At 33.3% G+C, this 21,733-nt stretch overlaps 1 protein-coding gene across 5 annotated transcripts in view; it reads right to left on the reverse strand.

Annotated features, from left to right (window-relative positions):
* The window catches only part of PHKB (phosphorylase kinase regulatory subunit beta), an 85,991-nt gene that overhangs the window by 40,735 nt on the left and 23,523 nt on the right, over positions 1 to 21,733 (reverse strand). For all 5 annotated transcript variants that reach the window (XM_074881268.1, XM_074881270.1, XM_074881269.1 and 2 more), the window contains 6 exons: positions 20,622 to 20,737; positions 13,157 to 13,220; positions 7,789 to 7,884; positions 5,922 to 6,119; positions 5,152 to 5,209; positions 1,325 to 1,402 (listed from right to left, as the gene is read on the reverse strand). In XM_074881268.1, the coding sequence (XP_074737369.1) occupies positions 1,325 to 1,402; positions 5,152 to 5,209; positions 5,922 to 6,119; positions 7,789 to 7,884; positions 13,157 to 13,220; positions 20,622 to 20,737 (610 nt within the window). The remainder of the gene's footprint in view (positions 1 to 1,324; positions 1,403 to 5,151; positions 5,210 to 5,921; positions 6,120 to 7,788; positions 7,885 to 13,156; positions 13,221 to 20,621; positions 20,738 to 21,733) is intronic.

The raw sequence follows: 21,733 nt of genomic DNA on the forward strand, positions 1-21,733 counted from the left end.
AAGTTATAATTTTTTGCAAGTATGCAAAACCAAGTTAAAAACAGCATTTTAATTTTGAAACATCATGAAACAAAATGGCATAACTTCTTCACTGGAAAATAGCATATCTTGTATCTAGAATTATGCCCCAAGTATTACTGCTCATTGCACATTAATAACCTTTATTTCACCAGTTTTTAACCGGACGAGAGTCAGGAATTTAGAAACATGAATACAAATGACTGACCTAATTATATGCAATACAAAAGCAAATTAATATGCTTTCTCCAAAATTAAATTTCACCTTAATACTGCTTTAATTTTTAATTTCTTTGGACAAAGAGCAAGTGATAAACAGAATAAAGCTGCAGATGACTATTTGCTTACACCAAAAAAAAATTACTGGCAAGAAGCTGAGAAAAGTTGAAAAGTGAGAGTTATTAGAGATGGACTATTCAAATGAGTCAGGCATCAAAACACATCCAGAAATTTCAAGATGAGACATTCTTGATGACAATCAACAAGAGGAACCACAAGATTAATTTAGTGTCCATGGAACTTGACAAACTCATTAATAATCAGAAAAAAGCAATGATCACCAAGGTCAGGAAATTTGTTATGGAATGAAACTTTGGTAAGGAAATGTTTGTATTTCTTACGGAAACTAGTTCACTTCAACAAGTATTCTAAGTTTAAAGAATGAGTTGGACTAAAATATTCTGCATCTGTGTTACCACAGATGCCAAGAACAGGTGACTAAAGATGCTGAGTTTTAAAACTGGATTGTCAGTATATTGAAGCTTGTTCTGTTCTCAGGCCATTTTGTTCTTCCTCCCACTCAAACTAACCATGCACAATTTAAGTAAGAGAACGTTTGTACTAAAATTAACATGTTGGTGCTTTCACTGCTATAAGCTAGAAAAAATTCATATGCATATACCAAGTTATTTTTTAAATTTTTTGAAGTTAAGTGACAATGAATGATGAGAGTAATTCTCAACTGTATCCGGGTGGAACACTGAAACAATCTGCTATTTAATATTTTCCTGCAAAGTCAAAGTGAACTTTGTAAATAATGAAGCATAGGTGAAGGAGGGGAGGAATCACTGGCTACAGCGTAAATCTTACATTTGTATCAGTAGCATTTTTGCAGACAACATTACTTTTATTATCACACTTTATGATGCAATGTATCTACATTGAGCATTAGTATTTTGCCATCAGAAAACACAGTGATACTATTATTTTTCCTCTGCAATATCCATTAACAGGAATGTCAGTATTTTAATAATTTCAGATAAGTAAAAAGCTACAGTCTTTTAGAAGAATGATTATCAGATAATACCTTCAGATGTATGCTGAAGCAAAGGATCCAGAAGATCCTGATATTCCTTTACTTGTGCAGGATTTCCTTTAAAAACTCCTAAAAATAACCAAACAATAATTGATTTACTGAAAGAACTAACTTTTCCGTGAACTTAATGTTCATAAAAGAAGAAAAAAAATCTAGTGTTTAATTTTCAATGGGGTAGTGCCTACACATTAAATAATTCATGAAAAGTAAAAGACTAGACTGTAGATCCTCACTGCTACAGCTAAATCTCACCGGGAGCATGAATCAGCCAGTCTCTTATTAGCTTAAACTGAAATCGATGGCAAGTTACATGGGACAGTAAAGCTGTGAACTTACAGGGGCTCAGAACTGGACACAGACAAGTAGCCCAGCTAGCTGTAAATAACTTCCTTAATTATAGCAGAATGAAGAAGCAGAGCTTGTGTGCTAGTGTGGAGACAAACAGGCTGCTTCTAAATCTTTAGGATAGAGTTGCAAATTGATCTAGGAGTGAGTTGCCTAGAAATCCCAATAAATAAATACAAAAGGAATTTGAAGGAGTAAACTGAAAAATTCCCCTCCAAAGATTAGATGGAATGTTTACATTGGTAAGTTATATAACTATTATATCTTTTTATTATCATTGTTCAGAACTGCTGACTCACCTTGAGATATTAAACAGAACAGTCAACTCTATGATGCTGCTTTTGGGGAGAAATTGGTAAACTGGGAGTACCAGTATCTTACAAGTTTTTCTAGCAGAACTTTGTCATCCCAAAATGAATCTGATGAATATTAACATGACCAGTGTTCAGTTCATCAAAAGTTCTTACATGAAAAGATATATGAAAAATACCAAAAGCATTTCTGTTCATCAAGGAAAACGTGGATGAACTTGACAAGTTACACTGACATTTTAAAATAGAACATTCGTTAACATTTAAAGAGGAACAAGTCAAATGAAATCTTTTCATTGTACATCCTTCACTAAGTTATTTCCATGGTTTTCCTTTCCAATTACCATATTCTTCCATATTATTAAAAATAGCTGTACTGTTTCCCTCCTTACCTTATCCTAGAAAATTACCTACACATTCAACCAGAAATGTCAAAAAGCTTTCAAAAATACTATTCAAATATGTCTTATCCAAAAAATAGTTATATTGATTTATTTAGTTCAAGACTTTTCCACATCTATAGATGCATATCTACTACCCAGAAGTCCTAAGCTATTTCCTTTTGAGAAAAATCCTAACAGGAAATTAGTACTAAAGCAGACTTTTTGTATTCTTAGGAAGGGTGAATACTGAAAGGCAAAAATAAGACAAAAGAAAACCACAAACTCATCCACTGAGAACAATTATACCAGAACAGTTTTATTCCGAAAAAGTTTAGATATGTTTTTTGTTAGATATGTTTATGTGTGTATTATATGTATTCATGTATACATACAGATGTATCTGTGTATAATATGTTTACATATGTTTGTTATTGGTTTTTATGTTTAAGTTTAGATATGTTTTTTGTTAGGTTTTGTGACCTTTTTCATATGTCTCAATATACATATTACACAAATACATAACTTTTATGTTATTTCACAATTATATATATACATATTACACAAATACTTATTTTTTCTATCACAAAAAATTATCTTTTGTGTTAAGAATATCCAACAAATTATTCTACTGAAAAGCCAGAGTGCAGTAGAAAGCTGGAATCTGACTGCTGTATAGAGATTTCTTTCTTTCCATGCTTCAGTGGTCTATACAAAAACAAAGCTTGACAAGTGTTGTTCATTATATTTTCAAATATTCCCAAGTGTGTATATATATATAAAATGAAATCACTTGCCAAGAGAAACAAATGCAATGAAAGTTTGCACACAAAAAATGGTGTGTTTAAGTGACACACTGAACTATTTCAAAACACTTGGGCACAGTCATGACATAAGAGCAATACGATATTCTGACTATTTGTAATTTAGTCTTATTAGCAGATGCTGTAAAGAATAACAAGATGCATTTATGTGATAATACAATTGCTTTCATAAGAAGAATCATCTAGTGAAGATAACAGTTGCATAATAATGATCATCATCCATGAGGAATAAAACAGTGTTCTTAATACTACTAGAAAATGCATAACTAATTCCATAGTATCTACTTGCCAAAACTGTTCTAATTCTCCATATCTTACAAATCCTAAAAAGCTGTCATTGACAAAACAGAAAAGTAGATTAGCTAATTAGTTTGAGAAAATAAAATATAAGTAAATATATAGTTACTTGAATATGTTCTGCTAATCTTTCAAAAAGGAAATTAGGAAAGAAATTTTGCTGATGTGAACAAAATCAGGGGATTATGGACTCTGATTTACAGGACTCTCTCATTCCTTATTTAATAGAGCACCATCCTGCTGTTATACAGGTAACAAAATCCAGCTATCAGGAGTCACCTAGATATTCAGTAGCTTAATATACTTTGCTGAAAAGGCTTTCCTTTGTACTCTGCAAGTGTATTGGATGGGCAAATATGCTTTCAGCTGAACCAGTATTCACAATGCAGCAGGTTGAACTTTCTTCAGTGTTTTAATTATAGAGACATTCAACTGTAATCTACTCCTTCTATTTCATTGTCTTTTTGCAGTTTAAATCACTCTGTATACACTTGAAATTCTGCATTAAGGAAGTCTGTGGATTTGGAGATATGTGCAAAAATCTACTAACAAAATTGTTCTGTTTGATGAAATTGTGGTACAGGAAAAAAAGACAAGCACACTATGTGCAAAATATGTATTTTTTACCTTGTAATGCAAGAAGAGCAAAATGCTTTCTTTATTCTTCTGCTAACTTCAGTTAAAGACAATTATCTTTTTCATTCTTCCCAAAACTGCAAGTGGGCAGCATTAAATATCAGTGCCTTTCTCCTCAGTTTTGGGCATCACTCTTTGAAAAATGTCAAGCATTTCTTTAGAAAAAAAAATTTGTGAAACCTTATTACAGCTTCAAACAAAAAATTTTAATCTGTGGGTGGCCACAGAGGAGTCTAGACAGGCAGCTGATTTCTATGACCCTCACCATCTTTATCTGAAAACTATTCCACACACTAAAGGGAAAATAAACAGATGGCCAGATTTTCATCCACTTACAAGTCTTTTTGATGGCTGTAACCCTTACTCATTTTCTTATTCAGACTTTTGTTCTATGTGAGTTTTAGCTTCTATCCTGAAATCATCCTGTGAACTTTTTTGGTATATCTTCTACCCTCAAGACAAGGTCTAGGTAGTGGGTTGGTTTTTTTTTTTTTACATTGTGCTTTTTTTGTTTTTTTAAATCAGACTAACTGGCTATGTGCAAAAATGTGGCCAGGAAGCACAGGCATATCAAAGAGAAACAAGGCCTTTTCTGGTTCGCTTTCTTCTCTTCTGAATTCTGTTTCAATTACCACAGAACATCCAACTTGAAAAGACCTGCTGCAACATGCAGTTGTCTGTGTTCTCTCTTCCCACTTCCTTTCCTCTCACAAGCTGCTGCGAAGTTCTGATATACTGTGAAAGTTTTTAAGGCTTAAAAGGCAACGTAGGACTGAATGTCACAGCTTTAAGCTTTTAAAAAATCCATATCAAGTTATATTCTAAAAACCGTTCACATTAAAAATGCTGAAATACGGGGGGGGCTGGGTGCTTGGGTTTTTTAACCCATGAGGCAGAACTCTCAATGAGATATTTAGTGTCACTGCATTATGGTTTATTTTGGCAGGATAATCATTTTGTATCTTTCCTCCAAGGGCTCATCTCTCTAACGCCTTTAAAGAACAGGAATGTAAAGCTATACTTACCGTCAATTATCATGAAAATAAAAAACAGAGGGAATTCACACTCAATGCCATCAAAAAGCTGAAAAGAAGAAAAATTAATCGGACATTTCATCATTTTGATTTAAGGAAATGTATTTTGAATATCCCATTAAAAAATTTCAAAAAAAAAAGACAGACATGAAGCAAAAACATTTTAGTACATCAGCTTTTTGTTTAGCTTACAGCTTCTTAAATCTACGGGCGCTTTAACTGTGCTTTTGCATATGCTGTGGCTCATTCTCAAGCAGAATATTTATATAATCTATCTTTTATTTTCCACAGAGAAACTATTAGTGAGCAAAAAAAAAGTAAATTTTCATTTAGATAACCTTTACTGATAAACACTGTGGTCAAAAGCAAAGTTGTTTTCCATACACTCAGACTGTAGTCAGCTGTGAAATTAAATGATAAATAACTTCCTTATTTGTTATGTGAAATCAACTGTACCCTAGATGTAAATGGAAGCACATTCATTACAAAACAAATCAACAACTAACTTGCTGATTTAGCAATCCCTCAAAACTGCACATGCCAAATTACAAAATGCATCTCCTTCACTTGAAGCCATTCGGAATCACTGTGCAATTCAAATTGCAAATACCAGGGGGTTCCATTTTTGTTTTCTTTTCTCTTGGGTTTTTTTTGGGATCTTGTTTTGGGTGGGGTTTTGTTGGTTTGTTTGTTTATTAAGTACTGGCAAAACATTTTAGAAAACCAAAACTTGCCCTTATATAGGCCTGATAGTCCTTTACCTTAATTTCTGCTGGTTTATAATAACGTCGTGTTTTGTCCTCCAGCGCTGTTCTGTACCCATCTCTCAGAAATCTTTTAAACCCATATTTTCCTTTCAATTTTCTCATAATTTTATCTAGTGTTTGACTGAACAAAACCTCATCATCCAAAGCAAATGCAGGATAACTGAGACAGGGCAAAAGAGCTGCATCTGTATTCTGTAGGAGCGAGAGAAATAGCACATTACAAATTTAATTAGATCTCTGACAATTACTTGATGCACAAAGACTGTTTAACTTACTAAGTGAAATATACACTTGGAACATAACCTTATTTTTTTCAAAATAATAGTACTAATATATTAAAATAATGGGCAAAATACAACTTCCAGAGATGTGTAAGGATAAACTACAAACCCAATATTCAGATATATGATTTAAAAGAGAACTCATTTGACTCAAAATCTGACCTACTTTAGAGTTGATAGTCTGCAGGGATAAGTGAATACATTCTAGAACTTTGTGGCTTTGGAAACAAAAAATATCCTCTGGGTTACTCCTGGAGGAAACACAAATATTTGGGTATCCCATGCTCAAAAAGAATCACAAACATTTTATAAAGGTGCAATGCTAAAAAGTAACTATGATTAAATCATCATTTCAAAAAAGCTTTTTCAGGAGTATTCTTCAGGTGCTGTAACAAAAAAGATTATCTGATTTACAAATAAGGTAATAAGGGAATAATTTCAGGAAAAAATATGAGTAGCATCACTCAAGAACCATGTGCAACTGTCATGAATTAAAAGCACAGGAAAAATTACTAACTGGTGCATCACCACTATGGACCAGTTCTAATCCTGGGGTTTCACTAAGCTTAAAACTACTTTTTTGTGTCATGCACTGTTTTGTTATTCCTTTCTGCTGATATATCTAAGATATTCAACCATTTAAAATACCTATTTTTTTGCCAGTATCATTGTCATGAACCCATAAAAGAAAAAGGACACAAAGATTGTTTCTATAGCATAAGTAACTTATGAAATTAGCTTCCGTTGGAATATTTCAAGTCTCCAGCAAATAATAAACAGCAAAAGAGTTCTAAAAGACCATTAGACTATAAAAAAAGCAGCTGACAGTGCCTTTTATTTTAATTACCCAGTATTACAACTCTGCTATAATTCTTCTACACAATGAGTAAACTATTAATGTTGAAAATTAATAGTCTGTTTCATGAACAAAAAGCTATTATGTTCCAGAATGAACAAGAAAGTGGTAGAACTCCATTATCACTCATTTTAAATTACTGATTTTCAAAACCCAAATTTACCTTGACGGTACTACTGAAGCAGATTTTTTTTAAATTAATCTATGCTTATGTCACATTTACTCACTGAGGTTACTTGTTTGTAACAGTAGCTTATAATAAGAAATCTCCCATATTCAGCAATTTATGAAAAGCCAACCTTAAAGGCTTCTTTTCTAGACAAAAGAATGAATTAAAGCTAAAATAAAGCGCTTCAATAATGCAGGCACTGAGTGTATAGTTGAAATTAGGCCAAAAGAAAAACAATCACCAAGACTGCAAATCCTACTTAAGTTACTGCAGATCATTATTATTTTAAATTTTATTTTAAAATTGTTTAGAAAGCTACCAACAAACTACCATTTTAACCTAAATATTCATAAAAGAAAGAATGCCATTGTAATTACACTTCAGAGAAACAACTACATTGCAGTGACATTTAGGAAGCAAAAATTTAACATCTTCCCAACAAACTCCTATCTTTACTAAGCAGAACATTAATGGCCATCAGAGAACTATGAATTATGTTCATATCCATTTATTTTCTTCATATTCTGTTGAGGTGGATTACATTTAATTACTTACATGAGACCTTGACTCTCGGGGTAGCAATGAACAGAGAGTCTGTCTGTTACGGTTATGGGCATCAAAATCCACAAATATAACAGACCAAGAGCAGCCCTGTAAACAGAACATTAAATTTACTTAAGGGGAAGGGAAGAACGGTTAGCATATCCTGGTGAAACTAACTAGTTTGTTTTATTTAGGTTATGTTGCAATAGTCTGGCAGCTCGTAATTTTCATCAGAAAATGTACCACATCATCAAGTTGAAAACGTTTTGAGTTTTCAAACAAATTTAAATATAGCCAAAATTTGACGGTTTTATCTACTAATGATTATGAATTATATGATTCATTCAAGCTATGAACTCTCCCATTAATTCTTGAAAAACAATGACTTTATTAAGGACAAGCAAAAAAGTAGTTGTCCCTCCCTGTGACTGCAGGAAATGTTCCAAACAGTGATGTTGCATATTTCATTAGAAGTCAGTTAGAACATAAATAATTGGATATTCTCCTGAGGTACTGCTTTGGAAAAGGACTTCCACAGCAAATAAAAGTGACCTGCTTTTCAGCTATTGTATAGTCAATGGTATCAACATCTACTCCTTAGCAAAACCCGTTTCCTAGTGAAATTCTGTAATTTCACAGTATATCTCTGTCAGCTTTTTGGTACTTCCTGAAACAGCCAGAAAAATGCCCATAGCTGAAACACTGTTTAAACAGAATCAACAGCATTTAAAGGTATCAGTAGGCAATTTCTTGGAAACTCAATCCAGGTTGTTAATGAATGGATATCTTCATATATGTTGTAACTGATAATGAATCTCAGTATCACTATACCGCTGGAAGACACATTCAACACTGAACTCATTCTGTTACTGTCATAAATACCATACCACTAATTTTCATAAATTCACCAAATTTCTCCTAAAAACCAGTCAGTTTCTTTGGTATACTATTCTCTTAAGAAGGATGTTCCAAGAACCCACCCGCTCTAATTATTAAAAACTTCATTTTCCAACTAAGTTTCTACATAACTACCTAACCATCCTTCTTTTTGTGCCAGTACTAGCATCCATTCATTTGGCTTTACAAACAGACATTTTTTCTTGCTACTCTTTACTCATACTCTAATTATGCATAGCTATCATACAAATACTCAGCTTTTGTTTCGCTAGGCTAAACAAAACATGTTTTTCCACTGTCCTCATGGAAAATAATCTCTCTGTTCTCTTAATCATTCTAGCAAGATATACTGAATAGCACTGAGATAAGAATTCACATAAATAATCACATTTGCTTTGATGATTTGTTATTCTCCTATTTTCTTCTTAATCCAGATTCTGATTATTCACAAATCTCTAAATTCATCTACAAACTCTGAACACAATCTGTCTACACGGGTGAACATGTAGTTTCAAAATATGTTCTTCAGTAAAGGATTCTTTGGGGATTCAAAAGCAGACTAATTTGCACTTCATAAAACCACAAGTATCTTGTTTTACAAATGAACTATTTTTCACTTCTCTAAAGACTGTAAAGTTCTGTAGTAAGGACACCTTACAAAGGCTTGATTTTTTTTAATGCATAATTTTTTCCACAAACTGATATAGGACATGTAGCTCATATACAAACAATTGATTATACTATGACTAGGTCAAGCTTGAAGCGGTGTTCATCTTGTCGCTAGCAATCCATTTTAGTGCATCCATGCATGCACCATGCACTTAAATTCATTAGTTCATTAACTTACATTGCCAGTAAACACACATCCTCCTATGTAGTTTTTTTGCTGATATGTAATTTTTTCTAAAAGGTATTGTAGCTAAAATGGAAATCTTACATTAATGATACAAATTCTAAGCTATTTGTACTCCATGATACTCTGAAACCAGAGGATTGGGTTAACGATATCAAGCCCACAAAAAGATAAAATAAGTTGCAGTACTTTTAGTAGTGATGATTCTAAAGTGATTAAGTAAAAACATGAACTGACACGCAATCAGTTCACACTGTATCCTAAATGTAAAAAAATAAAAAATCAGGCCTACTTTTACAGTTCTTCATCACAAACTTCAACAGAACATAGGATGATACAATGATATGAGGATCTGGCTACAATCAATGCACAGTTCAGAATTCTTATGCCAATATCACACACATTACCTACCTTATATAGATTTATAACTATTATTTCAGAGATGCACAATACACTGGGAATAAAAGTATCCTATGCTAGCATAGGGTATAAAGCAAAATAATGAGAAACTAAATAGCTTATCTGTTATATTAAAAATTCTCTTCTCAGTGTGTAAATAAATCTTTTACTGAGGGAACGCTAGGATTACAGCTTGACTGTATTTTTATGCTTATAACTCCTACTTTTAATGAAATACTTCTGGTATGATGGAGATGAAAATTATTAGCATTTAAAAACCATGAAAGAACTCCTTTTTACGTCAAAGCATGTAAAATTCAGATTAAACAAAAAGCCAATCATTTTTCAGTTCATAATTGTTCTTTATTGTATCTGGCATCTAAAAAGTATAGCAAAGGATGCGTTAAAAATATTTGAACATCAGTGAAGCAGTGCTTTGTTACAGAACAAATGGTAGTATGATTTCTTACAGAAATATATTATTTTTTAATGTTGTCTATAATTCAGGGAGGGAGGGAAGGAACAGTTCAATGTGAGTATCAACAATAAGAGACCTTTATTTTGTCTGCTCTGGGTGCATCTATGAATGCACAAGAGAACTGACCTATCACGATATACTCAAAGATATATCACACACATACATGTGTGAGAGCACAGCTACAATACTACATATTTGTATTTATTAGTCTCTTCCAGCATCCACCATGTGAGCAAAAAAATCTGCACGGAAAGGCTGAGCAGTCTTCTTGTCCCCAGCAATGATTTATGCAGGTTGCACCAGTGTAGTTGCAGGTGCAAACAAGTTTCTCTTGAAGGGCTCAGCAGGATTTCTCAAAGCTATTGGAACACAGCTGGAGCTAAGCACAAAGGCAAACTCTGCCACAGACCGAAGGTCAAAATGGTTTCTGCTTATGCTAAATATCTTGGAAATAAACTCTCAAAGCATTTAAACTGGTTTTGGTTCAGCAATTTATTAATCTATTTCAGAATTCAGTAAAAAATCATTTAAAAAAACCCCAGCAGCTACATTTACTGCTGCTTGAGAATGTTGGGAAGGTAAAGATAAGTAGATAAATGTTTTTTTCTGAAATATTGACAATGTGTGTATAAATGTCTGATCATTATTTAAGATCCTTAGTATCTCCTAGTTCTTAAGGCGTAACATCAGCTTTTAAAATATATGTAAACCAAATCTACACCTAATTTTTGGAAACAGTGTATTTGTATATGCATAAAGAGCACTTTCATACTTCTCCACTCATAGGCAACAGCCACCAACATTTCCTGAGGAACAGACTCTAAACCGAACAACTCTATTGTACTATAGTACTAGTACAAATACGTAGATGAAAAAAAAAAAAAAACCAAAACCAACCAAAAAAAATCCCCCCAAAACCCACAAACCCCACCACAAATGGATATCCACAAAAATGGCAATGGATGCCTAAATCTACAGAGTCAGAAATCCCTGTTCAGGAGGATCTCCTGTTTTATGCCATAAGACAAAGAAGGGTCTAATAACAGTAAGTGGTATACCTTTGAATCAGTAGATTGTACTTCTGTGTCAGTTTATTTAAAACAAATTGTAATTTATATTTTTCATCCCAGACATCTGAATAGCTCTAAAAAGTTTAGTTTAACAGTTGTTTTTATCTGAATAAGCTATAAGGAAGAACTTTTTGTCCAACAGTGTTAATAATTGTTTTATATGTCTGTTTCAATCTATACTTTCTGTTTTACCAATAGAAAAATGGAGACACAAATAACTGAGAATGTTTTAATAATTCAAGCAATTCAGAAATGAACTTGGAACATAATTTGGACTGTCTCTCAGTCACATCATTATAGTTGACCTAGCTTATACTCATTAGTTCACACAAAGAGCACCTAAGAATTCCCCTTATTCACCATTTATCCTTTTACCATTTATAACTTCTCTTCATTGTACTATCTTCTTTATGGCAAATCAGTATATTTAACCAAGTTTCTTGAAGTGGAATATTTGAAAACAGACAAATATTACAATCTGGAAGTCAGCCCCATCTGACTTACAACACAAGGGAGAGCACTGGTATTACAGAAAGACAAAGAAAGAGAAGTCCTACCTTGAAGCTGGCTAGAATATATAGAAACTTTACTCAAAATACATACAAATAGTACTTCAAGTTCAAAAGGATCATATAGTGCCTAACTTCAGAAAAATTAAGTATAAAAATATGCTACTCATGTAAATGCATGTCATTTTTTTAAACTAATTTTCTAATGTTACTCTACCCTAAGAAGAGATAAAACATGCTTCATCAATTAATGTTTCCTTTCTATGAAATACAGACATTTGGGCATATGAGCAAGGTCCATCAGTTACCAGTCAAAAAGGATGAGAGATTCCACGAAAACTGGAATATGGAAAGCTGTACTCAAGTGTACTGAGCTCACCACTTTCTGACTAACCTATTTCTCCCTTCCACACAATTTACAGACAAAACTCACCAGCAAGTTTTATAACTATTTCTACACTCAATTGATGCTATCCAACTTTCTTTTTAGCCACACTCCTACCCTTCACTTCCATTCATTAACAACACTGGTAGCTTGACTATGACTTATCTCTTCCATTTGTACATTTTCTAGACCATTACTTTGGAAGAGTATTCTTTTATTTTAGCTATAGACTCCTGTAGGTATAACACTTAAAAAAAGATGCACATAGAAGGAGAATATAAGTCAGAGACAAAAATCTAAGAAAAGGCTTGCTTTCTTAATTGATCCAAGCCATGAGAAAGGATGGGAAAAGATTTTACCACTATGCAACACATTGAAATTACTGTGAAATTAAAACCCAGCAAAGCAGTGGAATCATGTACAACTAGCTTGTTTAAAATCTTGATCAAAAGCCACATGAAGGAAGAAGACAGAATTAAGGTAAGGCTTGTAGGTAGAGGTATACTGTATTATGCTCAACCAAGGATTACGGCAACCAAGTCCTTTTTCAGAATAACCTGCAATCGTTTTAGATTATTTTTTTTTAAATAAAAAAGGAAATCTTCATAGTAAGGACACTAATGATTTTATCAGACGATTCTGTAGCTGACACAGGAGCAATCAATTTGCAAACTATCTATTTTTAAAGCTGGAGTCTAACTGTGCTAGATATTTCTAAATATCCTCTGATCCACAGCGTAAATCATTACTGCTAAAAAAAAAAGGAGAGAAAACAAACATTTTTATTACCTGATTTCCAAAGAGATTGAAACCATTAATTGCTTCTAAAGCTGCTTTTGCCAGCCCCACAGAGCTGAGGAGAAAACAAAACGACAACAAAAAAACAGAGGTGTCATAATTGAAGCCCAGACTAAAATTTAACACATTTGACAGCTTTCAGAGCTATAATCTTTTCTTAATTTGAATTTTGTGCTTAACCTTTATTTTAATAAAATGATGATGCAGCAAACAGGGTTGTTTGGTGGTGGGTTTTTTTTAAAAATACTTTTCAGCATTTTTATGTCTTCAGGTATCAGAGACCATCTGGAAAAAGCACTTCTGCTCTCACCTTGCTACTAGACATCTGGCATTATGTATTTCAAGGTCTTGCTAATAGTGTATTAACAGAGGATTTACTTCAGCGCAATTTTTCAACCCAGCGCTCAAGCATTAAACTTTAGAAGACTGATTTCTGACTAGCTTTTGATATAATAAAAGAACCCATCAATTTGGATTCAGAAAAGGAGGATTTTGTGATGTCAACCATATAGTGAAACATCTTTTATTTCACTTACTCCATGAATAGTATCCATCACGAAGAAAACAAGACCCAGAAATACTCCCAACAAGCTTCCAAGTTAGCAAGTTTGTTTAAAGACAATAAGCACTAAAATCACTAATCATTATAAAATTTTTAAATCATTATGAACTAGAATATAATTTGTTACTGATATGAAAACTATACAGTACATATAAAAATATACACAAGACAACTCTTACAAGGCCTTTTCATTAAAAAAAGTAGTCTTATACTTTCCTTGTATTTAAAAAAAAAGCATTCCCTCTCAATGCACACACTTTTGATGATTTTTTTGAAGAAAAGCTCAAGATAATCTAATAGAAATCTACATGCATTTGACAGTTTTATATGAAATTTGAAGTATGACAGAGCGCTGAATTTTGAAACATTGCTTTAAATAATACATAATTACAGACAGGCCAACTTCACATATGTCCATTAACTGCAGTAAGGAGCTAAAGCACTGACATACACATAAAACGCTAAGTTTTTGCACATTGATTCCAAAATTGTAGATGTTAAGGTCACAGGGCATCAAGAAGTAAAATATTAAATGAGCAAGTACCCAACAGTGCTAGAGTTAAAAAACTTATTATATAGCAGTACCAGATTTCTGACAGTTCTACTATTGAATACAAGCATCTAAAGTAGGGAAAGGACTCTGCACTGCTTACTAAGTGGTGACGTAAAAGTATAGGAACAAGAAATACTACAGAAGTCTGGCTAATAAAGCAGACACCTTTTACATTCTCTTAGGCGATCTGGTAAAACAGATTGAGAGCATCCAGTAAAACAAAACCTAGTATTATTCTCCCAACTTTATTCATAAAGCTAAAACTCAGAATTATGCCTTTGTCCTCCCTTAACTACAGTGCCTCTGACCAATGCACCTTTATCTGTCTCTGCTTCATTTCTATATAAATTAAAACAGTGATTTATTGACTTTATTGACATGCCATGTCAATATCCCTGTCTGTCCCTATCCCTAAATGTCTGTCCCAGCTTTGAAGCTCCTCCAGAATCAAGTTTCATCTTTCTTACTCACTGCCCATTCCTTTAGATAGGAGCTCTACTTTCCAAGTAGCTGACAATTAATTTGAAATATGTTTAGTCAAAAAACAATAATAAATGTGACAATAGAAAAGGAAGACTGCAAAATAACAGTAAAGTATAGATGTCTACCTTGTAACCTTTAAAAGTTAACAAATCTGAAGACATATAGCAAAAGACTGAAAGAAGAAAAAACAGAATGAATCAGGCTGACATGACAAAAGATTCAAAGTTAAAAAAAGACCATAAGGGTAAACAAAAGTGACAGAACATAGTACAAGGACATAGATCAACACTGCAGGAAGAAAGCCTCCAACCTTAGAAAGATAAAAATCTGTGGAAAGAAGACATGAAAGGTTCATCTTTCCATAAAGCCTTTCCCTCTAAGGGAGAGGAAGCTGTTGACACTGTCTGCAGCTAACAACCATTTAGATGCAGCTACTGTGTTTTTTCCAACTGAACACATCACACAAATTTGGAGAAAACCAAAACCAAACTAAACACACACACAAAACAATACCAAAAAAGAACTCTCAAACATCCACACTGCTATATATGGATACTTGAAAAGTTTGAAGTTTTAAGAACCAAGAAAAGTCTGGGACAAACAGAATATAACAATTAATTTAATAGTTTATTTATTAGCACAGCAATTCCTTGAAATACTCACTTTTAAAAAAAGGACAAAAAAAGGAGTTAAAAGTTTATATCCTTTTTTCTCTAAAACTGATTATCCACTCAGTCAACTACACTTTCATTTTTCTTGCCATCTTTCATTTGGGATAAAAAGTACACGGTACTGCCAACCAAGGAACAAAAAAGATAGTTTGTCAGAGGATCCATGTGCTCAGATAACACGAGAACAATGCTGGCACAGAGAGAGTCATGATTGTGAAAAATTAAAGCATCCTTACGAGTCTGAGGGCCACACTCCGCTTGCAGGGAAATAATAAAACTAACAAATTAGGAGTACATACTTCTTGAATAAGTCAGCCCTATATATTTTATTTATAAAAATTAATGAAGCAACACTGCATTAGAAAAAATATTCAGAAAATAATCACCAATAATTCCCAAGTTCTGCGTAAGAGGAGTTGTAATAGTATAGACAAACAACTGCACTATCCAGCCTAAAAAAACCTTAGAGTAACCAATTTGTCAGAAAACTGCAAACAGGGACTGTGCTTTACTATACTCCATGCAGCATTTTTACCTTACTGTAAATAAACTGATTTGTACTATTTATTAACATAAAATGTCAATTTTCAAATGTTTACTAACTACTCCATATTTTAAAGATGGGATCCAATTATGATTACACAGAAAATATTGAAAATAGAAAAAAAAATTCAGTGCAGAGTAATAGATTTTGTTTACTTTAAGTACTGTTTTACCTGGGTTGGTTTTAATATTAGAAGTACTTCAGACACTGATTTCAGATTGTATAATTCTTTTTAACTATTACCAACAGGTTTATAAAATTCCATCTTTCTTTCTGAAACATTGCCAGAAATAGTAGTCATGGGATTTAATTCTAATTGGTTCAACAAGAGAAAGCTGATTAGGGTAACTAAGTTCTGCTCAGAGCAGCTGCTATCAAACAGTAGTGAAATCCCTGAGTTCGGTATCATCTGCTGATGAAAGCTTTTGGTACTGGAGAATGTGATGAAGGAATAAACTGAATTCAGAAGTGTTGTGAGTATAATTATTTTTCTGGCTTTGTTTCAAATACCTAAACAAAAATGTAATTGTTCTAACAATTGCTCTATTTTAATTATCACCTAGCAATTGATCAAACAAACTGGCGTGATGACTCAGAACAGAACTTTTCATAGGAGTTAAATATTATTATCAAACTGCATACATAGAAAATGAAAATCAGAGAAATCCCACACACTTAAAATCTCATATTCTTCTGTGCCATTCCAAATAACACTTCTAATATCAACAGTCAGATATTTTCAGAGCGAGGAAAAAAGTTACTGAAAAAGGTAAAGTAATAGTTGTTCAACGGTAACAACCACTGGTATTCAGATAATGTAAAACTACTCACTCTATCTACAATATAGAACAATACTGCTTGAAAAAAATTGAAGACAAATATGGATTCCTTCCTTGAAATAATTTCTATTTTACATACTCAGTCATTCTACAATACTAACTACTGTAATTGATCAGTATTTTTCTACCTCTAGCTATTCAAAGCCCATGGAAACTTCAGTACTCAAAAATATTACTTGCAAATGATATAAATGTCTCAACATTAAAATACTGCTTTCTTTCCCCTATCATTTAATATTTCTTCACATTACAATGGTATATCAAGCATTCCCTTCACCATACATGCAAGTACTACTTAGATTACTAGAAGATTCACGAGTAACTGACAGGTGGAAGTTACTTTAAAAAGTCTGAGAACAGCTCCTCAGTATCAATACAGTATCAAGTATGTCTTCAAAAGACTGAACAATTACACAACACAACATGCTTCAGAACTATGATCACACTTCAGACGCTTGTTTCATTCCTACCGATTAATGTCTTCCTGTTGAGCAAATTAGAAAAGAGGCTTTCTAATAAAAGTTATGCTCATGTCTTTCTACAGAAAATACATTCTTCATACTCTATAATTTAATAACAGAAAAAATGGACTGTTTTAACAGTATGAATTAAAGGAAAAACGTATTTTAATAAATATGTTCCTTCCTCCACTCAGCAGTCTGCTATGAACATGCTGTGTTAACCTGCTGGACTCCGTTCCCAGAGAAAAAGATGCTTACTTGGAGATGGCCCCAAAACAAAGCCTAACCCAAACCCTCTTTAAATATTCCTCTGAAAATTTTACACAATCATAAGGTCATTGGAACTCATCTAGTCCAACATGAAATCTCACTTGAAGCCAGATACAATAACCAATACCAATTCAAGTAAACTATAGCCTCATCTAGACAAGTCTCAAAAACCTCCAAGGATGGAGATTCTGTAACTTCTTTTGAGTATCCTGCTCTGGTGCTTTGCTGAGCTTCAAGTGAAAAGGTTTCTTCTTAAAAGCCACACTGAACCTCCCCAGGCACAATCTGTAGACCTTACTGTAGCCGCCTACTATTGTCATTTGTCATGGATTATGAAGAGCAGTCTTGCAATCATAATACTAGGGGTAGCATTTGACTGTGATCCACATTTTGGGCAGGGGAAGCTGAGGAACTAGAGAAATTACACTTCCAGCTTGCTAAAAAAGCATTATTAAATTCACTTAAACATCATTCATAATTCCCAGTAATTTTTGTTAGATTTACCCTCTCAGTAAAATACCTGAGGACAAACACTAAAATTTGGATATTCTTAGCTACTGCTGATCAAAACACACCTTAAAGCATATCCTTAATCCTCCTCCCATTCACAGTTTCTTGCCTCCACCCAAGAACTGTGCAGTTCAACTGGAATGTCAAACACCACAAGGGATGTTAAAAAAAAAAAACCAACCCAACAACAAACCAAAAAACAATCCCACAACAACAATAATTTCATAACTAGACAAAACAAAATAGAACAAGGAGGACAGCACTATAGCAATATAATACCTACACTACAGAGAAGAGCAAGATTGAGCAAGGCTCTACAGCCTTAGGTTTGGAATATGAAGACTGCACTTCAGCAGTTTCATTATTCTCACAGTACATATGGGAAATGTCAAAGACATTTTGCAGAGGTACTCAGCAGATGCCTGGAGAACAGCTTGATCAAATGGTTACAGGACAAATTAATTTTTCAGAAGTTCAGCCGTACGGGAAGGGGATCACACTATAATAAAAGCTGTTACAAACCTTGCCTTTGAACCAGTAAGACATCAATTTGCATACATCAATGAAGACCTGGTCCACAGAGTGTTTTGCAATTTATCATTTATTAGAAGTGTTTTGAACTGTACTAAGCTAGAATACGAAGACTGTGTAAAGACTTAAAATATCTGCATCTTCTAACACAGGCTATAATTTTCAGTTATTATTCATGGACTTCATATTATATAACACCTTCTTTAAAAAGAAAGCCTCTTTCAATAAAAGACAAGAATTAACTTCTAATTTTGAAAGCAAACACACACTGCATGTAGACTTACAATGTGAGTTTTAACAGCCAGGAGTACAGCATATTTAATACTGAAACTTAAATGACTGGTTTGGAGTCCATAATCACTGAAGACATACATGTATCATTCATGACTAGGCCTGATTAGTTATAATTACTTCTTGAATTTTTTTAAAATTTTTTTTAGAGATGTCTTAGATGGATACACTACAATAGGAGCATAACAAAGTATAGAGAATGTTTTAGTGTACCCAGAGCTTCCCTCAATAATATCTAAACACATCTTTTGGCACATGTTCCTCTTCTACTTTTTCTGATTTATGAGAACAAGGAAAATTGTCTACTGGCTTCCTACAGTGAAGTAGAGTATCAACACGCACACAAGGAAAGATAAATAGGGGCAATACCTGCTTCTGATGACCAAAATCTACTTCTTAAATTAGGACCAAGCTCTGTACTTCCTTTTGTGCCAGCTCAATGATCTGTTAGATTGGCTCAGTCTATCTCATAAAACTTCACCCTTAGAAAAACCAACCTATAAATGTCAGTCTAGATTAAGACAAGAATACATGCCCATTTCCATCTGGTTAAAAGATGTTCAGTTTTCCCTGAAGGAAATTCACATACTGAATAACCAGAGCACTGCAAATAACAGGAAAGACAGGAGTTTCAGTGTTCCTTTTGTGAATTTGTGCAAGGCAAGATGCAGAAGTAAGTATATGATTCTAAGTATCTCATGTAGTCTGTCATTTGACAATTTTACAGACATAGGAGGAAGAAAAAAATCCAACAAACTAATAAAGCAGGTTATATAATAACAAATTGGAGTTTTCAGTTCTCATACTGGTACTAAAGCTCTACAAAAGCCCTGAAAAAAACAAACCTAAATTACGTGCTTTGCTGCAATGATGTGTAATTGTATCTGTAGGTTAAAATACATGCCTACACGTGAACCAAGAAAAATTATTTCATTCTGAAATGAGAACACAGGTTCATCTGGCAACATCAAAGACTGGAAAAAACACAAGCGTATTATTTGCAAGCCCACGATAATTATGATGATCGATGATATTTTAAAAATCCTAAGATATCCAAGCTATAGTCATTTTTATGATTAATAAAATCTCAGAAGTCAAAGAGTGAAGAAAATAATAGTAACACCAGAAAAATCAAGTTGTCAGATTACAGATTTGGTCATTCAAGATAGACAGCATGTGAGCAATTCCATTGAATTGAACTGGACCACACTAATATTAAAATGTTATGACCATTCCTAGCTGTCTCACAGGACAGGGGTCACAACGCCCAGTTACGTGTAGCATCTGAAGAAACTGGAAAAGAACTTGTGCACTAGGCTATCCTCCACAGTGTCCAGCCCAGCCCAGCATCTTCCTCCCAGTGGAGATGAGAAAATATAGACTCATGAGTCAACATCTTAAATCAGGATATTCCTAAACATTTTTGTGAATCCAATCTACTGCACATGCCTCAAGAGTCTGAACTGATCTGAACACAATTTTCAGAAATATATGCATGCAGCTGCACATAATTATTGGAATTTGAATACTCAAATAGCTAAGCATCTATGCGGTTATTTCAGCATGCATATGATGAAATCAGGATTCACATTTTCCCAAAATATATGTCAGTCTTTAGAGAACCTTAATTCAGTTCAAACAGTATTTTAACGCATTATTATTTTTAACTCACCCCATGAATTCTTTTTATTCATATCACATTTACTTGCTTTGACTGAAAGAGCTACATTTGCTCACCTACCTTGAATGGAGCTCTGGACTGCCATTGTTGTATTTACTTCCTCTTTCCCAGACACCAAAATCTGGTACCCGATAGGCTCTTTCCACACAAAACACAAGATTTTGAATGAAGGACACCTATAAGAAATAAAAAAGAAAGAAGGAAACTGACTGAAAGAAAATGAAAGCATAATTTTCTTCCGTTCATCTTTTCAAAAAAAGTTGTTTTCCTCAGCCATCATACTTGTGCCTTCCATCCTTTTCTCCCCACACCACTCTGAAAATGATGTTCCCAAGTTCAGATATTCTCTTTAAACCCAGTTTTTAACCACAAAATATTAAGAACTGTCCCAAATTAGGTGATGTGATTTATGCAAAAGTTCCTACAAAGCCAAGGATAAAAATGATTTCATATTCAAGAAACATATTTGAAGAGCTCCAAAAAGGTAGCATTTTGATCTTTTAAAAAAAGGTTTCTCCTAAAAACAACATCAGAGAGCAAAAGAAATTAAATCCTAGAAGATTAGGAGACAGAAATCTTGGTGCTATTTCTTAATTCATTTTAAGAGAATTGATATGCCAAAATTTTATTATATTAGCTTCAGATAATACGTACTTATGCACATTCAAACACACTCCTTTATAAACACAAATAAAACCAATTTATTATAATTAAAATCTCTTGGATCAATTTGTTTCAACTGAATACTAAGGTATTTAAGGGTATTTTAAGGTATATAAGGTGTATTTAACTACAGCTGAGGACTTATTTAAGCAGATACTTTTTCCTCATTTACACTGTCGAAAGACATTTGAGTTGCTCAATTGTAGAAAAGTTAAATTGATGATAAATTTTACAGTTCAGAGAGTCCACAGATTAGAATTTACAGGAAATTTAACAACAAACACAAGATTTACAGTGGTTCATCCACCAAAGCAGGGATTTCATCCCCTCCCACCCAAATTATTCTAGAGGATTCTGTGGGAAAAGAGAATATTGCAATGGCTATCACACAAGCATATTGGGGAAGTACAGGAGGATCCACTTTACTACAGTCAAGTGAATTTATTTTTTTTAATGAGCGATGAGATAAAAACTAAATATTTTACTGAAAGGTATTTGCTTCCATTTTA

The sequence above is a fragment of the Strix uralensis genome, chromosome 12 (assembly GCF_047716275.1).
Source record: "Strix uralensis isolate ZFMK-TIS-50842 chromosome 12, bStrUra1, whole genome shotgun sequence".
Classification (NCBI taxonomy): Eukaryota; Metazoa; Chordata; class Aves; order Strigiformes; family Strigidae; genus Strix; species Strix uralensis.